General features: G+C 43.3%; 1 protein-coding gene across 1 annotated transcript in view; it reads right to left on the reverse strand.

The window, feature by feature from the left end:
- DNAI1 (dynein axonemal intermediate chain 1) overlaps positions 1-19,035 on the reverse strand; it is a 247,207-nt gene that overhangs the window by 20,650 nt on the left and 207,522 nt on the right. Inside the window, exons 17-19 of the mRNA XM_027839294.1 lie at positions 5,859-5,938; positions 574-722; positions 256-355 (exon numbers count right to left, since the gene is read on the reverse strand). Coding sequence (XP_027695095.1) covers positions 256-355; positions 574-722; positions 5,859-5,938 — 329 coding nt within the window. The remainder of the gene's footprint in view (positions 1-255; positions 356-573; positions 723-5,858; positions 5,939-19,035) is intronic.

A 19,035-nucleotide genomic window follows, 5' to 3' on the forward strand; every position in this document is an offset into this window, starting at 1 on the left:
ATAACTGGGTACATATAAGGTATATATTCCACACCAATGGGAGGTAATCTCAGAAGCCTAATCAAGGCCACAATGGACTCATACCTTGCCAAATCCTTCCCTATCCCACCACAGGAGGCTGAGCTGAATCATTAAATCAAATTGACTAATGTTCTAGGATCTGCCACCTGACCTCCAGTGGGTTGGGGAGTCATACCTGGACCAAGGCTGGCAAATGTGAACTTGGAGGTTGGGTACTGGTGACATGGCTCTTACCTTCCCATCAGTGGTGACTGCAGCAAAGACAGTAGAGGAGTATGGGGCCCAAGCTATATCACCCACAGCAGAATTCAAGTCATAGACGAACATGGGTTTCCTGGAATGATGGGAAGATGAGCAGAGGGTAAGACAAGTCAGAAAATAGCTAGTGGATGCCTCTTCTGGTGGGGCTTGGGTTCCATCCCTGAGGGGATGATCCCTATACTGTTCCCTCTCCCTCTGCCCCCTCCAGTCTCATTTGATATTTGGTTCACCCTCCCTTCCCCCCCCCTTCCCTCACTTGACAATACAGTCCCAGAACTCCTTTTCCCTCACTTGATGGTGTGGTCCCAGATTTTCACTGTCCAGTCAGAGCTGCAGGACATGAAGACTTTGGAATGGTATGGGTTCCAGGTAACTGCATCCACTGCCATGTTGTGGGCCTCAAACGTGTCAAGGAATTGGCTTGAGTAGGTTTTGGAGCACTATGGTAGGATCAAAGGTCAGTAGTCACTCCTATCCTCAGCTAGGTACTAGGCTTGGAATCAGGAAGACCTAAGTTCAAATCCTGCCCCAGACACATATTAACTGGGTGGCCATGGGCAAGCCATTTAGCTTGTTGTTGCCTCAGTTTCCTCATTTGTAAAATGAGGGTATTGGACTTGATGGTCTCTAGGTAAACTGATGATTCTGTGACTGTGAAGGCATTGGAATCTCATCTTGTCATTTGCTAGGACAGAGACAGACTCAGAATGTGACCCAGGGTACTTTCCTCCCTTTCACAGCTTCCCTCTATCTGTAAAAGCAAAAGATGCTTCCTAACCAATGAATAAACAACAAATAAATGGATGGATGGATGAATGAATGAATGAGTGAAAAAAGAAAAAACCTCTCTTGCTGTAGAATACAGAGCAGATGGAGAACAAAATCAGGGCAGAAAAGCAGTTAAAGTCACTTGCTCCCCATGTCACCCCAGGATAGGCAGGGGCATGGCTGTCTCACAGTGGAGGCTCTTCATGATCAGGGGCAAGTTAGGGCCCCTCTCAGCTGACCAGTAGAGGTAGAGATAGATCACATGGGGAAGGAGGAACAAAAGAGTAGTTAACCTGTCCCCCTGGAGGAAGATCTCCAGTAGTGTGCCTGAGGGACGATCTGTCCTTGACCCTGTGCCATTCAACACTTTTACCCATCATTTAGATGAAAGCAGAGATGGTGGGCTTAGTGTATCTAACAGCAGCACAAAGCTGAGCAGGAGAACTAACACATCAGATGGAGTCAGGATCCAAAAAAGATCCTGAGAGGCTAGAACGATGGGCTGAATCTAGTAAAGTGAAATTTTTTTGGGGGGGGGCAGCTAGGCAATGGGGTTAAGTGACCTGCCCAGGGTCACACAGCTAATAAGCATCTGAGTGTCTGAGGTTGGATTTGAACTCAGGTCCTCCTGACTCCAGGGCTGGTGCTCTATCTGAAAAGTGCAACTTAATAGGGATCAACGTAAAAGTCCTTTACTACTTAAAAAACAAAAACAAAAACAAAAACAAATCATCTGTATAAGCATGAAATAAAGGAGGCATGACCAAGCTATAATTTATGTCAAAAAGTTCTGGAAGCTTAAGTGGATAATAGGAATCACTAGTGTACAGTGCCCAGCACATAGTAGGTGCTTAATAAATGCTAGTTGACTGAGTTGATTAGCACCCTAGCCAACCAAGTGAATGTGATCTTTTCTTAAAATTAAATTTTATTTTATTTTATTTTCAGATCTATTATTCTCTACCTCTCCTTGAGGGTAGGGACAATATATATATACACACACACATATATACATATACATATATACATATAAGCACAGTGCCTGAAACATAGTAATCACTTAATAAATGGCCTGTTATCTACCATTTAGAAGAGGATGACCAGAATGGTGAGAGGATTGGAGACCAAAGATCATTTGAAGAAACTGAGGTGGATGGAGCACTAGCCCTGGAGTCAGGAGGACCTGAGTTCAAATCTGGCCTCAGACATTTACTAGCTATGTGACCCTGGGCAAGTCACTTAACCCCAATTGCCTCCCCCCCCCCCAAAAAAACCCAAACAACAACAACAACAAAAACAACAAAAAGAAACTGAGTATGTCTAGTTTGCAGAAGAGGTTATTTGTGTGATAACTGTTTTGTAGTATTTGATATATCATTATAAGAATGAAGGGTTGGACTTTTTGGTCTTGCCTTCAGAAGACAGAAGTAGGAAAAAATGGTAGAAGTTATAGAGGTGAATTTCCACTCTATATAAGGAAAAACTTCCTAATAATTTGAACTCTCCAAAGGTTCATCACTGGAGTTTTTCTAACAGGGGCTGAATTACTACTTGTCATCGATGCTGAAGACAGGATTCCTTTTCAGGCAAAGGTTGGACTGGATGGCAGCTGAAATTGTTGTGACCTTGTCACTCGTTGGTGCTAGGGAGACAGGGCCTGGCGTCTAGCTTAAAATAACAGGGAAGAAGAAGCCTGGCTTCACCTGACAAGCAGAGGAGCTGAAAGAGAAGGTTAAGACAGATCAGAATAAAAGAAAATCTTCAAACCCAGGAGAGAGCAAGGCCCACACTCCAACCAGGGAGAAAACAAACAGAGAAAGTGATAGGTTTTCCTGAGGCCAGGGACCTGACTGGAGGGGATACTCTAGCAGTGACCAAGGGAGGCATCAACAAGGTTAGGGCAAGGGCTGTGAAGTGGGAATGCTGACTTTGGAGCCCAGACACAAAATGACTTTTCCTTCCGGGGGAGCCAGGATCAAAGCTAAGAGACTTCGGAGGGACAAAGAGCAAACTCCAGATGGGAACTAATGGTAAAAATAATACCTGACATTTATCTAGCATTTACTATGTGCCAGGCACTGTACTAATAATATGCACTTTACAAATATTACCGCATTTGATCCTCACGACAACCCTGGGAGGTAGGTACTATTATTATCCCCCTTTCACAGATGAGGAAACTGAGACAACCAGAGGTTAAATGACTTGCCTGGGGTTACACAGCTAGTAAGTGTCTGAGGCCAAATTTGAACTCCTGACTCCAGGCCCAGTGCCACCTAGATAGACAGGCTACTTATCCATGGCCATAAGCCATAATTGTGCCCCTAAGATGAACATGCATCTTAACTTTGGAGGGGTGGGGAGAAGGGAAGGGAGTGTTTCCCTGTGTAGACATAGGACCCACCAATGGATTGTCCACATTCGGTTAGAACCACAACCCAACTTCCCATGGAACCAGGGGAAGATGTGCTTGGGTGCTTTTAGATAGGCAGCATGACCGGATGATTCCATTTTCATTTTGCCCCAGATCTCGCTGGTAAAGGCTGGTCTCAGTGGCAGAGGGTCACAGGCAGGCCAAGGAAGGGGAAATGAGAGAGCCAGGGAAATGAGCTGTGTGTGGGCGGGGACAGCCACATATCCCCATGGGGAGAGTTAGCCTAGGGCTCTTGTGCTGAGTCTCAGACACATTAGCCTCTCCCCATCCCTCCCTCACCCCCAACCCCTCAGTTCTTTAAAAAGAGAAAAGGGGAAATGGTCATTGGAAACAGGAAGAAGAGGACTGATGGCTGAGTACTCTAGATAATTCAAGACCTGTCAAAGCTAGAGGGAAGGACTGAGGCTGAGGATGGTGCTGGAGTGGGGAGATGGGATAACCTAAGGAGTTCACTCGCTCCTTTGGTCCATAAGGACCAGGGAAGAAATGGGGTGCATCATCCATTGTGCAGGAAAAGCCTTTCCCCTAAAGGATCTGACTTGGGTTTAAAACCAGCTCTGCCCCTTAATACCCGAATATGCTTGGGTAATTGACATAACCTCAGTTTCCTTATCTGTAAAATGAGGGAACGAATTAGAGCTACTATTACTGTTTTATCTATGATGCTGTTTTCTGCTCATTCACACTAGAGTGTTAGTGACTAATAATATTCTGGGTCCAAGAGGTTTTACATTCTCATAAATGCTATTTGAGGTCTCAGCCATAAAATGCATGCCTTAACCCAAAGGATTAAATCTCAAATGCTGAGATTTCAAGTACAGTAACAGGTTGGAGTGGGTGGATGGATGGGGGTAGCTTTCTGGTGCCCCCAATACATCAGGCTTCCTACGCACTCATTCCAGCAGCACTTAAGGCTACTTGGTCCTCAGGGGCCTGGTCCTGGCAACCCCTGGCCAGGGCCATCTTATTCTGTTCCTCTCTCAGGGACCAACCTCCCCTCCGCCATCACACTGAAACCTCTTAGCATAGCAAGCAGATCCCTGATCCCTGGCAAAGGGGTGGCCTATGCTTGCTGCTCTATAAGAATGCAGAGAGCCGTGTGGGTAATTAAGATAATGATTTACTTGGCTTCAGAAATGCTAATAGCAGAGCACTATTCTGTTTTCCAAAATTATTCTGGGCTAAAAATTAGTGAGTTACCATGTAGCTGGGGGAGGGGGGCAGGACTAGCCGGGCAGGGTGGGAAGAAGGGGATGGTTGTTAATCTTTGGTGCAAATAAGATGTTTTCAGAAACATCCTGAATTGGTAGAAAGCTGTAGAGGCCCTATGAGGCCCAGCTCCAATCCCACTTCTTCTATGAGGTTGGTTTTTTTGGGGATTTTTTGGAACTCAGTGAGTGCCCCACCGAGCTCCCCAATCTCTGAACTCTTCCTGTACTTAGAATCAATGCCACAATCATCCCTTGATCGCTCATTCTGTCTAAAGCTTGTGAATCTTGTGTACCCAGCCTAAGAACTCCTTAGGGGATGAACTGCGTCTGATTCTTCTCTATTTCCCCTCTATCCCCCCTCCTCCCTCTAGCCTAGGACTGGGCACCCAATAGTTGTTAATAAAGGCTCATTGTTGGACTGAGAACAGCTCCCGGAAGTTCTTTACTTAGACTCTGGATTCCTAATGGAAAATTGCTGAGTCCTTTCACCCTCTCCTTTCCATTTAAGCAGGTCCCTTCAGGAAGCCTTCCTGAGCCAATGGGCTCCAAGGCAGGGAATTTTCCCCAGGTCCTCCCCAAAAGGCTCCAGAAGGCCCCGCCCACCCACTCCTTAGAAAACCTGTGACAAACTGGATTTCATTAATGAAGGCATCTGTTTTATGTCAGCCCTTGGATCCCCTGATTTTTATATCTGTCTTGTCTGTCTCTCTAGGGCCTTTGGTTTCCTGAGGGTGGGCCTGGGGCTGTTTAACTTTGGCTAGAGGCTTAGAGAGGAGGGAATCATAGAATTTAAAGCTGGAAGAGACGTTAGAGCTCAGTCCAATCCCCTCATTTTACAGATGGGGAAAATGGAGACCCAAGGACCTAAAGTGACTTGTCCGAGGCCACAGCTGGGATCTGAACTCAAGACCTCTGATTCCAAATACAGTGCTCTTCTAGAATAGGAAGAGATAGACGGAAGGAGGGATTTGGGGGGGGGAGCACAGAATGATAGGTACAGATAAGACTGGTTTGACAAAGGATGTTAGTTCTTCTCCTCCCTCCCCTCTTTACTCCTTTCATCTAGAGTTCCTGAGATGGGAAAGCTTTGAGCAGGGGAAACAATTTTTGAGGCCTCTCTCCTCACTTTTATTTAGGGGTTCTGATGGGTATAGTTGTCTTACTTTGTAGATTTTACCCTCTTCGGTGCCCACAAGAAACAAGTAGTCGATCTGTTTGTGGAAGTCAAAGGCCGTCCCGCAGCCTAGAAGGAAAATGAGAGTGACATCACTCTGGGCCCCCTTCAGGCTCCCCATTCGAGTCTGTTGCCAGACAAAGCAAAGAGCTGATAAAGAACAGTCCTCTGTCCTCACCCCCGACGCCTTTGGCCTTCCATGGATCTTTCTTTAGAGATGCTACACAACTGTGTTCAAGGTAAGTGTGAAGAGTAGATGGGTAAAAGACAAGCAAGGAAAAAGATGGGGGACAAGGGACAAGGCATTTGTGCTCTGCAAAGTGATGTGTTCACCCAGCCACAGGCTCTGTCTGTGATGGCTCTGCAGAAATGGCCTCTCTAACCAATGACCATTTCTACCAGGACACGCAGGCTTTATGGACAGTGATGGCTTCTGCAGTATTAGGTTCTGCCAGGAGCACCATGTTCTGCAAACAAGATAGGGTTCTACAAACAATAGCTATAATCATAAAACTGAGGATGGTTATTTCACAGGAGATGGGAAACACAAGTTCCATAAGTCCATGTAACTACACACACTATGTGCATGCAATGCCATCTTCTCAGGCCAAGCATAGCAGGTGTGATAATTACCCATTCCAAGGCTCTTGGCTCAAGAGTCAGGTACAGCTCCCTCTTATCTATCAGGATAAACCCAACCTCTTCAACTTGACTTCCTTTTTTTTTAATTTATTTTTTTCCTTAATAGTATTTTATTTCCCCCCAATTACATGTAAAAGATAGTTTTCAACATTCATTTTTGTAAAATTTTGAATTCCAAATTTTTCTCCCTCCCCCCCTTCCTGAGACAGCAAGCAATCTGATATAGGTTTTACATGTACAATCATGTTAAACATATTTCCACATTAGTCATGTTATGAAAGAAGAATCAGAACAAAAGGGAAAAACCACGAGAAAGAAAAAAAAAGTGAAAATCGTATGCTTCAATCTGCATTCAGACTCCCTAGTTCTTTCTCCACTCTTTTGGATGTGGATAGCATTTTCCATCACAAGTCTTTTGGAATTGTCTTGGATCATTGTATGATCGAAGAAGAGCAGGTCTATCATAGTTAATCATCACACACTGTTGCTATTACTGCGTATGATGTTCTGATTCTGCTCACTTCACTCTGCATCAGTTTTTGTAAGTCTTTCCAGGTTTTCCTGAAGTCCACCTACTCATCATTTCTTATACCACAATAGTATTCCTTTACATTCATATACTACAACCTGTTCAGCCATTCCTCAATTGATGGTCATCTCCTCCATTTCCAATTCTTTGGCACCACAAAAAGAGTTCAGCCTGACTTTCAAGACCACTCACAATCAGGTCACACCCTGTGTCTCTCTACAATCTTCATTTCCATTCTTTCCTATTCTGGATATGATTTATTTATTTATTTATTTTAAGGCAATTGGGGTTAAGTGACTTGCCCAGGGTCACACAGCTAGTAAGTGTCGAGTGTTTGGTCTGAGGTCATATTTGAACTCAGGTCTTCTTGATTTCAGGGCCAGTGCTCTACCTACTGCGCCACCCAGCTGCCCCTATTCTTTCCTATTCTGAATCCTCTCCCCAACTCAGACAAAATCTCCTTGACCATGCATATGCCCCTTCTTGCCTCGGTGACAGAATACATAAAATCTCAGGCACGGCAGGGACCTTAAGAGATTATGAAGCCCAAACCTATTTTACAAATGAGGAAACTGAGTCTCAGAGAGGTTTACTCAAGTTCATATATCTGGTTAGTGGCAAAGGACCTGGTTAATGGAAGAACCCAGATGAACCAGAACCCAGCCCTCCTCATTCCCAGTTTGGTGCTCCTTCCACAATACTAGACTTTGTCTTTGCTTCTGTTATTCCCTCCTTCTCTCCTCTTCTTTGCTTATTTGGCATTGACTTATATTTGTATATGCTCTTTTCCCTGATAGAATGTAAGCTCCTTAAGGGCAGTGACTTTCATTTTGGTCTTTGATTCCTTAGATCTCAAACATAATAGGTATTTAATAAATGCGTGATGATTGATTCCACCCCCCCGCAAATGTTTCCCATTTCTAAAGACCCAGCTTAAGTGTCATCTTCTCCATGAAGGCATCCCTGATCACAGTGGTCTCTTCTTTCTCTGAACTCCTAGAACATATCATGACGTAATGGCCCAAATTAAAGGAATAACTGTCCTCGACTAGGCCCATTTCTTTCTCTTCTGAGGGTTCCCACCCTCTGCCTGTCTCAGGTCCAGCAGCTCTCACTGGGCTCTCTGGATTTCACGCTTGGGCCATTTCTTTGCATAGGTTGAATGCTCCCTGGAGGAAGACACATGCCATCATGCTAAATGCATCCACTAGGAATTTATGTTCTCCAATCTCAATTGGGACCTGCTGCTGCTGGGTCATCCTTTTATTTTTCCATGATTAATTCTCCATCCCACTCCCCTAAGTAGTTGTTTTTTCTTTCTCCTCTCTTCAAGCCCTCAATGTCTCTTCTGCCACTTCACATTAGCAACCAATTTCTTCCTGACATACTTTACTGAGAAAATCAAGACTATTTGCTATAAGCTCTCTCATTTTACCTTTTCTATACCTCAAACCCCATTACCCTTTTACTCATCCTTCACTCTTTCACTCTTTGAGGAAGAGGGGCCCTTCTCCTAGCCCATACCCCTCGACATGTGCCCTTGATCTCCGCTCGGAGCTTGTCCCATTTCATCTCATACATTTTCTTTCTTAAAATACACACACACACATATCCAACAAATATTTATGTGTTAGGTGGTGCAATGGAGAGAGTGTTATACTTAAAATCAAGAAGAACTGAGTTCTAATCTAGCCTTAACAACTTACTAGATGTATAACTTTGGGCAATTCAGTTAACCTGTCTACTTCAGGTTCCTCATTTATAAAAATGAGGATACTAATAGGACCTACCTCTCAGGGTTGTTGTGAGGACGATATTAGACAATATTTGTAAAATGCTTTGCAAACCTTAAAGCACTACATAGAAGCTGTTATTACTATTATTGTTATTATTACTATCCTAAGTATTATGGGGGATAATGAGATAAATAAGACTCAGGGACTGTCCTTTAGGAGTTTATAATCGAGTTGGGAAGATGACATTCCCATAAGAAGCAGTTAAGAAACAATGCAAGGCATACACTGGGGTAGTTAGTTGGTGCAGTGGATACAGCAAATGGGGCAGTTAGGTGGTGAAGTGGATAGAGCACTGGCCCTGGAGTCAGGAGGCCCTGAGTTCAAATCCAGCCTCAGACACTTGTCACTTACTAGCTGTGTGACCCTGGGTAAGTCACCTAACCCTGACTGCCTTGCCAAAAAAAAAGAAAAGAAATAATGCAAGATAGTATATATGTAAGACACGTAGGGGAGAGCCCTAGCCCCTCTAGTATATGTTTGGGGAGCAGCCCCACTTGGAATAGGATTGCCCAGTAGAATATGAGTACTCTATCTGAGGCTGTTCCTACCTGCACTTGTGAATGTCTCAAGGGCTTGTTTATGACAAGGTCTGGGGGAAAATATAAATTATATCTGTCTAATATTCTCTATTGTTTATGGGAAACATATTTGCCTAGGGGTATATGTGATTGTGGAATATATTTTTTGTTTGTGAGACATTTAAAAAGGATCAGTGTCTACTCTTCCCCAGCATGCCTCAGCTTGCCCTGAAGCACAAAAGTCTCTTATTCCTGTAAATGGTCAAAGTCTCTTCCCAAATCTCAGACAAGAATTTAGTGGCTGCCTGATTTTTGTTGTTGTTGTTTATCTACTGCCAGACCCAGGATGGACTTGATAACATGGGGAGGAGAGTTCAGAAGGTAAAAAACATTTTAAGCACTTAGAAGGGTCCAGCCTCTGTTAATCCTATTTCTCTTCTAACTTAGCATGTGCAGTGACCATACCCCAGTAACAACTGTCTCAGCAAATGGGCTAAACCAAGTTGAGGATAACCTACAGGCCTCAAACCCATTGGTGAGTGAGGGGAGATCTACCCCAAGTATGTGAAGACTTCCTCCCAGCGGAATGGGTGGATGAGAACAATTTGTTCCAATGGCCATGAAGACGGCGAAAGGAGGCACTGTGGAGCACTTAGAGCTTGGTCACCCATGGAAGACGCCAAGGTCATTCACTGCATTCCAGGCCACTGCCAGTCATCTTGACTTTGGTCCTGCCACCAGACTTCCGTGACTCTGGAAGACAGTGAGGCTGACGACTTTGTGTAACTCTGCCTCACTTAAATCTTCACGAACAAGTTAAGACATCACCTGAGAAGTCTTTGATCCCCTTCAAAAACTAAGAACAAACAGTAACAACAACAACTAAGTAGGAAGTAAGATGTCTCTCATTCATTTTCAATCTCTCCCTGTCTTTTGGCTTATTTCCTGCTGCCTGTAAATATGGTCAGGTCTATCCCATCCTTAAAAAACCTTCAATGGAGTTGCCATCCCCTCAGATCATCATCCCGTGTGGCTCCTCCCTTTCACTGACAAACTACTAGAAAGAACATTTAAAATTAATTTACCATTCACTCTCTTGCCTCGTCCTTATAATTTGGCTTTCAACCATACTACTTGATTGAAATGACATTTAAATTTAAATGGTATTTAAACTGCTAAATTAGATGGCCTTTTCTCAATTCTCACCCTTCTTGACCTCTCTTCAACTTTTGACACTACTCACTACCCCCTCCTCCTAGGCACTCTCTCAGCCCTGCGCTTCTGGGATCACTGCTCTCTCCCAGTTCACCATCCATCCCACTCTTCTTTGGTTTCTTTTGTACATTATGTATCTCCTGTCCACTATGGGACTCTGTCCTAAACCCTTTTCTCTCTCTGTAGTGATCTCATTTGTCTCCATGAGTTCAAGTATTAACTCTACGTAGACTCCCAAATTTAGATATCAAATCCTAATACCCTCATCCCAATCATCAGCTGCCTGCAGGACATTTCTTCCTGGATGTTCTGTTGGCATCTCAAAAACAATACAGTTATCTCTTCCATATCATGACTTTCTCTATTGCAGTTTTGAGATATCACAGGTCAGCATAAGAAATAAAGTGTGAATTTTGGGGGAGTTTTGTGGAAGCCATAGAGGACATATGAAGGCCAGCAGATGACACAGAAAAAGTTTAGAAGCTCAGAAACGCATAAATATATGTATATTACTGTATAACATCAACATTTTTTATCTCTTAGTACTGTACACACCCCAGAAAAGAAAAAGAAAAAATTCAGACCTTCTCTGGTATGAAGGGAGGGCCAAAAAACTTTAGGTGGATATTCCAGATCGCAGGGGTGCTGTGCCCCTAAGTCCCTTGATGTAGAAGAGATACCTCATCGTCTTTGCTCCTAAAGCTTCTACTCCAAACCTACGTCTTCCTACTTAGGGCACCACCATTCTTCTAGTCTTTCAGTATCATAACCTCAGAGTCCCTCGACTCCTCCTCCTCCTACACTCACTACCCAATCCAATCCAATCCAATTTGGCACATCTTGTGGTTTCTTCCTCTACAGCATCTCACATCTTTTGCCTTCTCCCCGCTCTCTCAGCTGTCACCTTCATCGTTTCTTGCCTGGGCTACCATAACAGACTCTTCTGATTGCTCTCTCTGATTCCAGTCACCGCACTCTCCAATCCATCCTCCTCCCAACTGCCAGAAAAATCTCCCCGAGGCACAGGCTTGACCATGTCACTCCCTTGCTTAAAGACCTTCAGTGATTCCTTATTGGCTCTAGGATAAAGCACAAACTCTTCAGCCTGGCACTTAAAGATTGCCACCATCTGGCTCCCAATTACCTTTCCAAATCTTATTTGATGTGACTCCCCTTCATGGCCCTGATGACTGGCTCTTCGTGAACTCTATCTTTTATAGCCAGGCAGTTGAACAAATCATCTCCTGTGGCTGGAAGGCACCATCTCCTCATCTCAGTCTCTCTGAATTCCCATCTTCCTTCCAGACTTAGTTCAGGGACTATCCCCTCTATGAAGCCTTCCCTAATCCTGCCAACTGCTAGTGCTTCCTCCCACACTTATTTAGGCACAGTCATATTCTCCCAATAGAATAAAGAGTCCTTGAGGGCAGGGATTGTCTTTGTATCCTCAGCATCTAGTACACGGGTGTCTGTATGGGGGATAGGGACTGGATCTATGACTACGTTACATTGTTATTCAGTCATTTTCAGTCATGTCTGACCCTGTGACCCCATTTGGAATTTTCCTTGCAAAAATACTGGAGCGGTTTGCCATTTCCTTCTCCAGCTCATTGTACAGATGAGGAAATGGAGGCAAACAGGGTTAAGTGACTTGCCCAAGGTCACACAGCTAATAAGCATCTGAGGCCAGATTTGAACTCAGGAGGAGGAGTCTTCCTGACTCTAGCTCCAGCACTCTACCCACTGTACCACCTACCTGCCCTCTACATTAGTATACAGAACTCACACTGAGGCAAATTCTACCATTGCACATCAACAACTTATTTGTCTATAACTTGTAGTATTAGAGAATTGCTGAGAGCACTAAGAAGTTAAGTGACTTGTCCAGGGTCACACAGTATGTGTCAGAGGCAGAAATTAAGCCAGGTCTTCCTGGCTTTAAGACTAGCTCTCTCTATATACTATGCCATATTGCCTCTCATGATGTATACATAGTAGGCACTTCATGTGGAATTAAATTGGATTGATGGCAGTGGTGAGATTATGTCCAAAGGCCAGAGATTCCTGGGACCCAGAGAATATGAGAACCCCAATGAGGGACGGATGAGGAGGGGAGGGAATGATAGCTATGAACTTTAGAATCAAAGGGTCTCAGTGTTGGAAGGGATCTCAAAGGCCATTTAATCCAATCCAGGCCTGAAGAGGAATACATTATACTACATCCCTGTCAAGTGGACCTGCAGCCTTTTCTTGAAGACATCCACTGATGGAGACTCTCAGGGTATCTCATTCTACTCTGGGACAGCTCCAGCTGTCAGGTATTTTTCCTTATACTTGCAATTCAAAATCTGCCCCTCTTCAATTTCCACCAACAGCTCTTAATTCTGCTCTCTGGAGCCAAGCAAAATAAGCCTAATTCATCTTTGACATTAGAGTCCTTCAAATATTTGAAGATACATCATGTTCTCCCCAAGTCTTCATTCTTCTCACTTGAAAGTGCTTTATTTTTGTCCATTATCTCATATAAACATCACGATCATCCTATGAAGTATCCTGGTTTACAGTATTATCTCCATTTTACAGGTAAGAAAACAGACTCAGAGTGGTTAAGTGATTTGCCCATAGTCACCTAGCTAGAAAGTGTCAGGATCAGGATTTGAACTCAGAGCTCACTGGCTCCAAGTCCATTGTGCTGGCCACTATGACTCAATGCCTTTCCCAATTCTTGCATGGTATTGCATTGAGTCTTCTCATTGTCCGTGTTATGCTCCCAATCAAACCGCTACTACAAAGAGAAAGGATTCACTTTCTGAAATCTGCTTCTGATCATTCTCAATTTTCAGGATATTTCTACATCAATAGTTATCATATTTCTTGATAGCTACTTCATATAATGGTGAAAGGTGATACCATATCAACAATGTGTCAATTTTCCAACATAGCATTACTTAAGTCAATGCAATAACATTTAAATTGCATTTTTGATATCTGAATCATTTCTTTGAGAAAATGTCACAAACTTCTCTACCTGGGCAATTTCCTCATACGCATAGTGAGTGTGGTCACCCCTGATCACACACTGTCCTGTACTATTTTGTTTCTTACCTTTGAGTACTGTCTTTCCAAAACCTGTGAGCTCCCAGTGGATAGGGACTGGATCTTTCTTTGTCTTCCTTCCTTCCTTCGTCTTTCTTCCTTCCTTCCTTCCTTCCTTTTCTTCTTTTTTCTTCCTTTCTCTTCCTTCCTTCCTTTCTCTTTCTTTTTTCTTTCTTCCTTCCTTCCTTTCCTCCCTCCCTACCTATCTCCCTCTCTCCTTTCCTTCCCTCCTTCCTTCCTTCCTTCTTTCCTTCCTTCACTTTTCCTTCCTTCCTTCTTCTCTCCTCACAGTGCCAGGCACTCAGGGAGTGATTTCAGCCATTACATGTGTTCTGTTTCTCTAGGGTGAATTTTAATTTCAGATTAAGCCCTGCTCAAGGCAGACAGTTCTCCAAGCTGTAGGTACAGGTAATGTCTCAGTGAAAGGCTAGAAGCTAAAGGTGGGTCATTCAGCCAAGAAGATTCATCATCAGAGCAACTAACAAGCAAGCAGGAGTCAGAGCCAGGAAGGAAGGAATGCCCAAGTTCTGGAAGCACACCTCACAATAGTGGTGTCAGGATCTGGGGATCGAAAACAAGCAAATGCATTGTAACGTTTGGCAAGAGCTCTGGAAACCAGGGGTCCAAACAGGTTTGAGCTTATATAAAGAGAGCTGTATCCAATTCTAATTTGTTCAGTGTGATGATAGTACTGTCCTCCTTTTGAACTCTGTTGACTGGGATTAATCCTCTCTTGGTCTTCTGACTGAGTTTCAGCTATGGACAGCTCCTGGCCACTTCAGCGTAGCCATCAAATCTACCCAGGGCGGACAATGTGCAGACTTGACAGTCTTATGTTCAGCAAACTCTTTGGTGTACAGCCCCAAAGATAAGATTGAAAGCCTGACTATAGGTCATCAGTCCTCTTCAAAAACAAAGGATGAACAACAACAGAATGGAGTGAATCTAGATAGAGTTAGTACAGCAAGCTCTAGACCCTGGACTGGAAAGCAACCTGGGCATAGGGAGCTATGGTTGGAGCTCCTCAGTGCATGAAACAGGGAAGGAGGGATTAGTACCTCTTAACTACCACAGTGAATTTTAATCTGAACTGTCTGACTTTACCTCACAGTCAGTAATCCTATGAAGCCCTTTTAGGCCACAGCTCTGCACCAAGGGAGGTTGTTTCAAAATCCAAACACAAGGCTAGACAATCCTTGGCTACAAACTTAACCCTTGCCTTTTATGGGGATTTTATGGCTTCAGTCTCCAAAGAGACACATCCTCAAGTGCCTGAGACTGTATAGCTTATATCCTATTAGGGAGATTTCAAATCCCACTCTAAGAGCCAAGCCATGGTCATTGACATTGCAGATTGGGCTAGGCTCCTGGCAAGAACCTGGAGTTGGAAGTTGGGAGACTGGAATTTCAGCATTGTCTCTGGAGCTTTGTGACCTTAGACTGGTCTTTTTTGTGAAGAGAAGGCCCAGGAATTCTCAGAACCCCTGCCGAAAGTGATAAGGCAGGACATTGAGCTATTTGCTTTTGGGAACACTCAGTTTCTTGTGCCCTTGAGAAGGTTAGAGCTTCAGGAAAAATTCAAACCTCTGACATTCATACTGGAGAGAAACCAGACCCTTAGATTTCTGTCCTTCTCAGCTTAGGGAATATCCCATTTTATCCTCAACTTTGATTCCCAGGTCTTCTTTGAGGTCTTTCTTAGCCTCCTTGCAAATGCTCCTTGACTCATAAAAGGAGATTCTACACCATGCAGGAAAGCTTGAGATGAGCTATGTACTTCTCTGCAACTCCCCCTCCCCAAGTTCTTAGCCTTATCCCAGATGAAGCTATTAATACCACCTAAAGGATGCAATTCAGAAAGGCATGAGACCAGTACATGCCTGCTGCAGAAACCATGGATCCCACCTGGGACTGAAACTTCATAGAAGTTTGGGGCTGGTTTGCTCTATTAACTTTTGCCTAGTGTATACTCTCCCTATAGCTAAAGCACCCATCCAGTTTAACCTGTTCTTTGAATTCATGCCATATGAAACTACTAGTTTTCTGAGTACAGATACTTTCCCCTAATACCACTCCCCTAAAACTTATTCTATCTTATTCTTATATCTTCCCAATGCCTATTTCTTTCTTTTCATCTCTCCCATGTGCCCTCTGGAATACCTATTCCACTGTCAACAAATTCCACTTCTTCCTTTATCTCATTATTTCATACTTCCTCCTACTCACACAAACCAAAACCTGGTTTTCCCCTGAGTTCATCACGATTCTCAATACCCCACACATCCACATTTGGTGTCCAACCGGTCACTCAACTCTCACCAGTGGCTCCAAGAAGCTGTAGCACATGCAGCTGCCACACCTGGGTAAACAACCTCAGCAGACAGGCTAAACCAGATCAAGAGTAATTGACAGACCTCCAGTCTATTGATGAGTTAGGTGGATGTCTACCCCAAGCATGTGAAGATTTTCCCTGGCAGAATGGGCATGAGAACAATTTGTTCCACCGGCCATGAAAATGACTGAAAGCAGGCACTGTGGACCACACAGAGTTTGGTCAGACATCAAAGATGCCAAGATATTCCAATGCATCCCAGGCCATCACCTGTCATCTTGACTTTTGTCTTGCCACTGACTTCAAATGACTTTGGATGAGAGAGTGAAGCTGACAACTTTGTGCAACTTTGCCTCACTTAAATCCAATTCACATGCAAATCATTACTCCATGATATCATTGATCCTCTTTGAAAATGAAGCACAAACAACAACCTGATATAAATATCCTTTTTCTACTCTGGGAAGTAGTATCAAAGGATTTGTAATTCTTTTTATCTTTCTATTAGCTCTGAGCCCCCAGACAGAGACAGTACTTCTGGCAAAACACTTCAATGTTAGATCTATCTTTTCTTTGGGGATGTTCCTCCCTCAGTGGCTTCTTCCAACTGTATTCCCTATAGCAATACTCCACTAGCAACGGCCAGTGGTTACCACTATTTATAAAAAGTACACATTTAAAACAAAGATAGGTAAACAAAGTCCAAGTTCACAGCCTCACACAATAAAGACTTCTGACTCCCATGAAGGAGCTCAAGGTCAGAAAGGAAGTACAGGATTACTGACTTGGGGCATGTAGTCTGAGGGGTTTCAGTAGCACATCTTGTCTCCCAGCACCTCATGCTCAATCAGCTCAAGCAGTCTCATCCCACAGTCCTGGCCCCTTTTTTTTGTGGTGGCTGCCTCTGTATGTAGTTCCTCTTTTTCACATCTGCGTGGCTTTCTACAACTTGTTTGTCCAACATCACGCTTCTTCTGTTCATCCCACTGGGAGCTGAGTTCCTCTGCCTCTTCAACTCAGTGAACTGACTTCTCTGGGTCACTGAGTCATGACCTATCATTCATCATCCTATCCCACTGTTTCCTTTATGATTCATTTAAGGGCTAATTTGTACCTCACTAGCAGATCATGACATTATCATGCTTCTATCAGGTCCTGAACTTTCACAGAGCATATTTTTATATTTATATAATTTTTATTGTGTGCTCTCTTTTTCTGTGTTTTTTGCCTTCTGTTATTTCATAAACATCTTTCTAGATTTCTTTGTATTTCTCATACTTATTCATCTCAATTGCATTATAATATATTCTATTACATGAGTGCAGCACAATTTATTTAACCATTTCCCGGTTTTGGGACATTGAGGCTGCTTCCTTTTTTAAAAGATTTTTATGTAATTATATATAATGAATACTGCTATGAAAATTTGGAACACTCTTTTCCTTATTCTATTCTCTAATCTACTGGTTTCTACAATATTATTCTCTCTAGCTTTCTTTCCATCTCTATTTCTTCTCTACCTTCTTTGCTGGTTCCTCTTCTTCCTATCCCTGAAGACTGGTCTCAGTCACTTTCTCTCTTTTATACCCTCTCTCTTGATAATCTTATCTACTGTCATGACTTCAATCACCACCTCCACCTAAAATTTGTATTTCCAGCTCCAGCGCTTTAAACTTCCTACTGTCTATCTCCACTTGAGGGTCCCACTGATACCCCAAACTCAACATGGTCAAAACTGGACTCATCTTCTTGTGTCCAAACTTGCCTTTCTCTAAACTTCTCTATCTCTGCTGAAATTCTCCCAGTTGCATGGGTTTGGAAACTCAGCTAACTTTAATGCCTTCCTTCTTCTCTCATCCTCCTGATTCCATCAAATGCCAAGTTGTATTGTGTCCCTCTGAGACATCTCTACTATGTATGGGCTCCTTTCTGTTTATACTGCTGCCACCCTAAGTTCAGCTCCTCATTAGCTCTCCCTTGGACTATTATTAAAATGGTCTCTGGTTTCTTGTCTCCCCCCACCCCCCAACTCTTCCCCATCCTCTATACCAGTGGTATCAAGTAGAAGAGGGGGTCACTAAAACCATACATAAGGACCTCTGTGGCCCATATTGACTTAGAAAACCACATATTAACATTATTTATATTCTAATGTATTTTATTTCTTTATTTTGTTAAATATTTCTCGATTACATTTTAATCTTGTTCAGTCCCTACTGGGGAGTGTTGCTGGTCATAATATGGCCAGTTGCCATGTTTGGTACCTCTCCTCTACCCCACTTCCAAAGTCATCTTCCTAATGCACATTACAGCACTGCTGTGCTTAAAAAAAAAAAAAAAAACCTTCAGGGGCTCCCCACTGGCCACTTAATAAAATACAGACTCATCAGCCTAACATTTAAAGTCCTCTGCCATCTGGTTCTAGCTCCCTTCTACAGCCACATCTTAGGGACTGTCTTTGTGTATTTTATGTTCTGGCCAAACTGGATTATTCACTGTTCTGTGATCTTATCCTGCCCTCTCCTGCCTAGAGTGGATTCCTCTAAACTCCTCCTACTGACAACTTTCTCTTCCTTCAGGGCCCAAATTTAGTATCACCTCCTCCACTCAAAGAATTTCCTAATCCCTGAAGCCGGAAATTATTCCTCCCTCCATGAATCACTCAGGCCATCCAAGTTTGACTTGTCTTGCCCACTTAATCATTTTCTAACTTGTATTATAGTTATTCATGTATAGGTCTCACCCCCTCCCCCACTAGACTGTAAGCTTCCTGGGGATAGGGACTATATAATTTTTCACATTTGTATCTTTGGCACCTAATTCAATGCCTTGCCCAGAGTAAACACTTAATGTTTGTTAAAAGTAATTGGAGGGAAATGATGAACAGGCTGACTTCAGAAAAACCTGGAAAGACTTGTCTGATCTGATGCTGAGTGAAATGAGAAGAACCAAGAGAACGTTGTACACAATAACAGCTACGTTGTGCGATGACTAATATTGATAAACTTAACCTTTCCCAGCAATACAAGGATCTAAGA

Source organism: Vombatus ursinus, unplaced genomic scaffold (genome assembly GCF_900497805.2).
Source record: "Vombatus ursinus unplaced genomic scaffold, bare-nosed wombat genome assembly UNPS02014832.1, whole genome shotgun sequence".
NCBI lineage: Eukaryota > Metazoa > Chordata > Mammalia > Diprotodontia > Vombatidae > Vombatus > Vombatus ursinus.